The sequence below is a fragment of the Acanthisitta chloris genome, unplaced genomic scaffold (assembly GCF_000695815.1).
Source record: "Acanthisitta chloris isolate BGI_N310 unplaced genomic scaffold, ASM69581v1 scaffold44410, whole genome shotgun sequence".
NCBI lineage: Eukaryota > Metazoa > Chordata > Aves > Passeriformes > Acanthisittidae > Acanthisitta > Acanthisitta chloris.
The window spans coordinates 1-2,789 of NW_008654110.1; the positions used below are offsets into that span (position 1 = coordinate 1).

At 59.3% G+C, this 2,789-nt stretch overlaps 1 protein-coding gene across 1 annotated transcript; it reads right to left on the reverse strand.

Moving 5' to 3' along the window:
- Nucleotides 1-145: 145 nt before the first annotated feature.
- Nucleotides 146-2,770, reverse strand: FAM83H (family with sequence similarity 83, member H; the record flags this gene model as incomplete). The annotated part of the gene is made up of 3 exons (XM_009083284.1): nt 2,324-2,770; nt 611-775; nt 146-270 (listed from the first exon to the last, which is right to left on the reverse strand). Coding segments are annotated over exons 1-3 (737 nt in total), but the record flags the coding sequence as incomplete, so codon positions are not given.
- Between the last annotated feature and the right edge of the window lie 19 nt (nt 2,771-2,789).

The window sequence follows — 2,789 nt, forward strand, 5'->3', positions numbered from 1 at the left end:
GGTGGAATGGGATGAGCTTTAAGATTCCTCCATGATTCTGTGAGGCTCAGCTGGGAGCTCAGCACCTCAGCAGCCCGGCCAGACCCCTGCCCAGACCCCTGTGTGTCTCACCACCCAGGACAGGTTCCAGGCTGGGGCTCCTCACCTGTAGTTGCCGCTGAGCACCACCATGCAATCCACCAGCAGGAACTTCTCCTTCAGGTGCCCCTTGAAGGACATCCCGGTGCGGCAGTAGTAGGTCGGGCCAGACACTGTCCTCACCCTCAGGAACTGCAAGGCAGACAGACCCTGAGGCAGATGGAACCTCATTCCCTCCCCTTTCCCTTCTCCTTTAGCCCTTCCTGCCACTGGGTTTGGCCTCCAGTGGTTCTGCCTGCAGACACGGGCCTGGACCAAGCCCTATATCCATGTGTGCTCAGCCTCCACCCCGTGCTCTGCCCACAGTCCTGGCCTTCTTCATACTGCTCCCTCCCCAGGCTTGGGGCTGTTTTCCCCTCTCCCAGGTGTCTCCTGGGATTCCAGCCCCATGTGTGCCAGGACACGGTCCCTGAGGACACGGCCCCTGCGGACACGGCCCCTGAGGACACGGCTCGGGCAGCTCTGTGCTCACCTCCACGTAGTTGAGGTTGACTCTGCACTTGGCAGCTGTGTCCAGGAAGAGCTGGGAGTTCATCTCGTCCAGCAGGATGTAGACAGGCACCCTGCGCGCCGCCGCGTCCAGCACCTCGGACAGCAGGTCCACGTCCGTGAACACGTCCATGACGATGGCCACCACCTGGGCGAGGGGTGAAGGACACATCAACCACTTGTGCTGCCTCCAGGACCATCCCCAACACCTCACACCCCAGAGCTGCTCCATCCCAACCTCCTGCTGGTCCAGGAACTGTCATTCCAGTTTCCGTCTGGAATAGGAACTGTCGTTCCAGCTTCCTTCTGGCACAGGAAACATCCCAGTTCAAGGTTCCTTTAACCACTGTGGGCCCCAGAACTGGAACCAGAATTTCTGTGCAGGAAGCTTCTGTGCATGAGGGTGAGGGAAAATCTCAGTGCCCCTGACTGACTCATCAGTCTGATGATCCTGTGATTTTTCTGGCAATGTGACCACACTGGGTGGTGTATGGAGCTCGTTCCCCCATCCAACACCCCAGGCCTGGCCCATGTTCAGGCAGACACTGTCCAGTTCATCCATGTGCAGATAATGTGGGAAGCAGCTCCACAGCTCTACCTCCCTGTCCTTCCCAACTCCTATCCGTGAGCATAAATCCTTGATGGAAAGGGTGTAAGGAAGAAGGAGCCAAACTCTTCTTCATGGTGCCCAGGGAGAGACACAAACTGAAACACAGGAAATTCCAGTGAAACGTGAGGAAAGCCTCTGTGACTGGAGGGGTTGGACACGGGAACAGGCTGTCCAGGAAGGTTTGGAGTCTCCACCTCTGGAGATGCTCAAGGACACATCCTGAGTGACCCTGCCCTGAGTGGGGGGACTGGGCTGGGCTGGCCCCAGAGGCCCCTTCCAACCTCAGCTGCTCTGGGAGTCTGAACTCTTGGTGTGTTTTAGCAAGGCCTTGCACACCATGCCAGGAGAGCAAGGCAGAGAGGCTTTGGGGCAGTCAGTGGTGGGTATGGAACCATCCTGACCCTCAGCCAGGTCCTGGGAACAAAGCAAAGGGAGTTGGTAGAGGACCTGGTAGTGTCCAGCCTGAAGGAGAGAGAAGCTCCAAGGAGATTTCAGAGCCCCTTCCAGTGCCTCAAGGGGCTCCAGAAGAGCTGCAGAGGGACCTGGGCCAAGGGATGGAGGGACAGGACACAGGGAATGGCTTCCCACTGCCAGAGCAGAGGTCAGGTAGGATATTGGGAAGGAATTCCTCCCTGGGAGGTGCTGAGGCTCTGGCACAGGTTGCCCAGAGCAGCTGTGGCTGCTCCATCCCTGGGAGTGTTCCAGGCCAGGTTGGATGGAGTTGGAGCCACCTGGGCTGGTGGGAGATGTCCGTGCCCAGGGCAGAGGTGGCACTGGGTGGGATTTAAGGTCCTTCCAACCCTCAGGTAGGATATTGGGAAGGAATTCCTCCCTGGGAGGTGCTGAGGCTCTGGCACAGGTTGCCCAGAGCAGCTGTGGCTGCTCCATCCCTGGGAGTGTTCCAGGCCAGGTTGGATGGAGTTGGAGCCACCTGGGCTGGTGGGAGATGTCCGTGCCCAGGGCAGAGGTGGCACTGGGTGGGATTTAAGGTCCTTCCAACCCAACTCATCCCATGATTCTCCATCCTGCCACATCTGTGCACACCTGAGTTTCACCTCTGCCCTGGCTAGGCTGTCCCTGCCTCACCTGCTGAGCTGCTCGGATCATCCTGCGAGCCTCCTCCTTGATGCTGGGATTGTCTGGGGGTGGAGGCTGCACCAGGGTGGTCACCTCTGTCCCCCTGAACCCAAAGACCATCGGCCAGCCCAGGTCGAGCTCAGGGACAGCGAGGTCTGAGTTCATGGGCCAGTAAGTCCCGGAGGATCCGTCCATGTCGTTGTCCCCAGAGGTGTCCGTGCTGCCCTCCTGGTTGGCATACTGGGGCTTCTGGAGGTTCTGGACAATGTGTTCCACCTCGGATCCACAGAGGAAATCAGGGACTGCCTCCTCAGCCAGGAAGCGCTGGTAGCTCTCCTTGCCTTCCTCCGTCAGCACGTCCAGCGCCAGGCGGTAATACTCCTTGTAGTGGGGGGGAAGGTAGTTGGGGTCCAGGGGGTTGTCCCCCTGCGAGGAGCTCTGGGACCGACGAGCCATGAGGGCAGGGAGAGCTGTG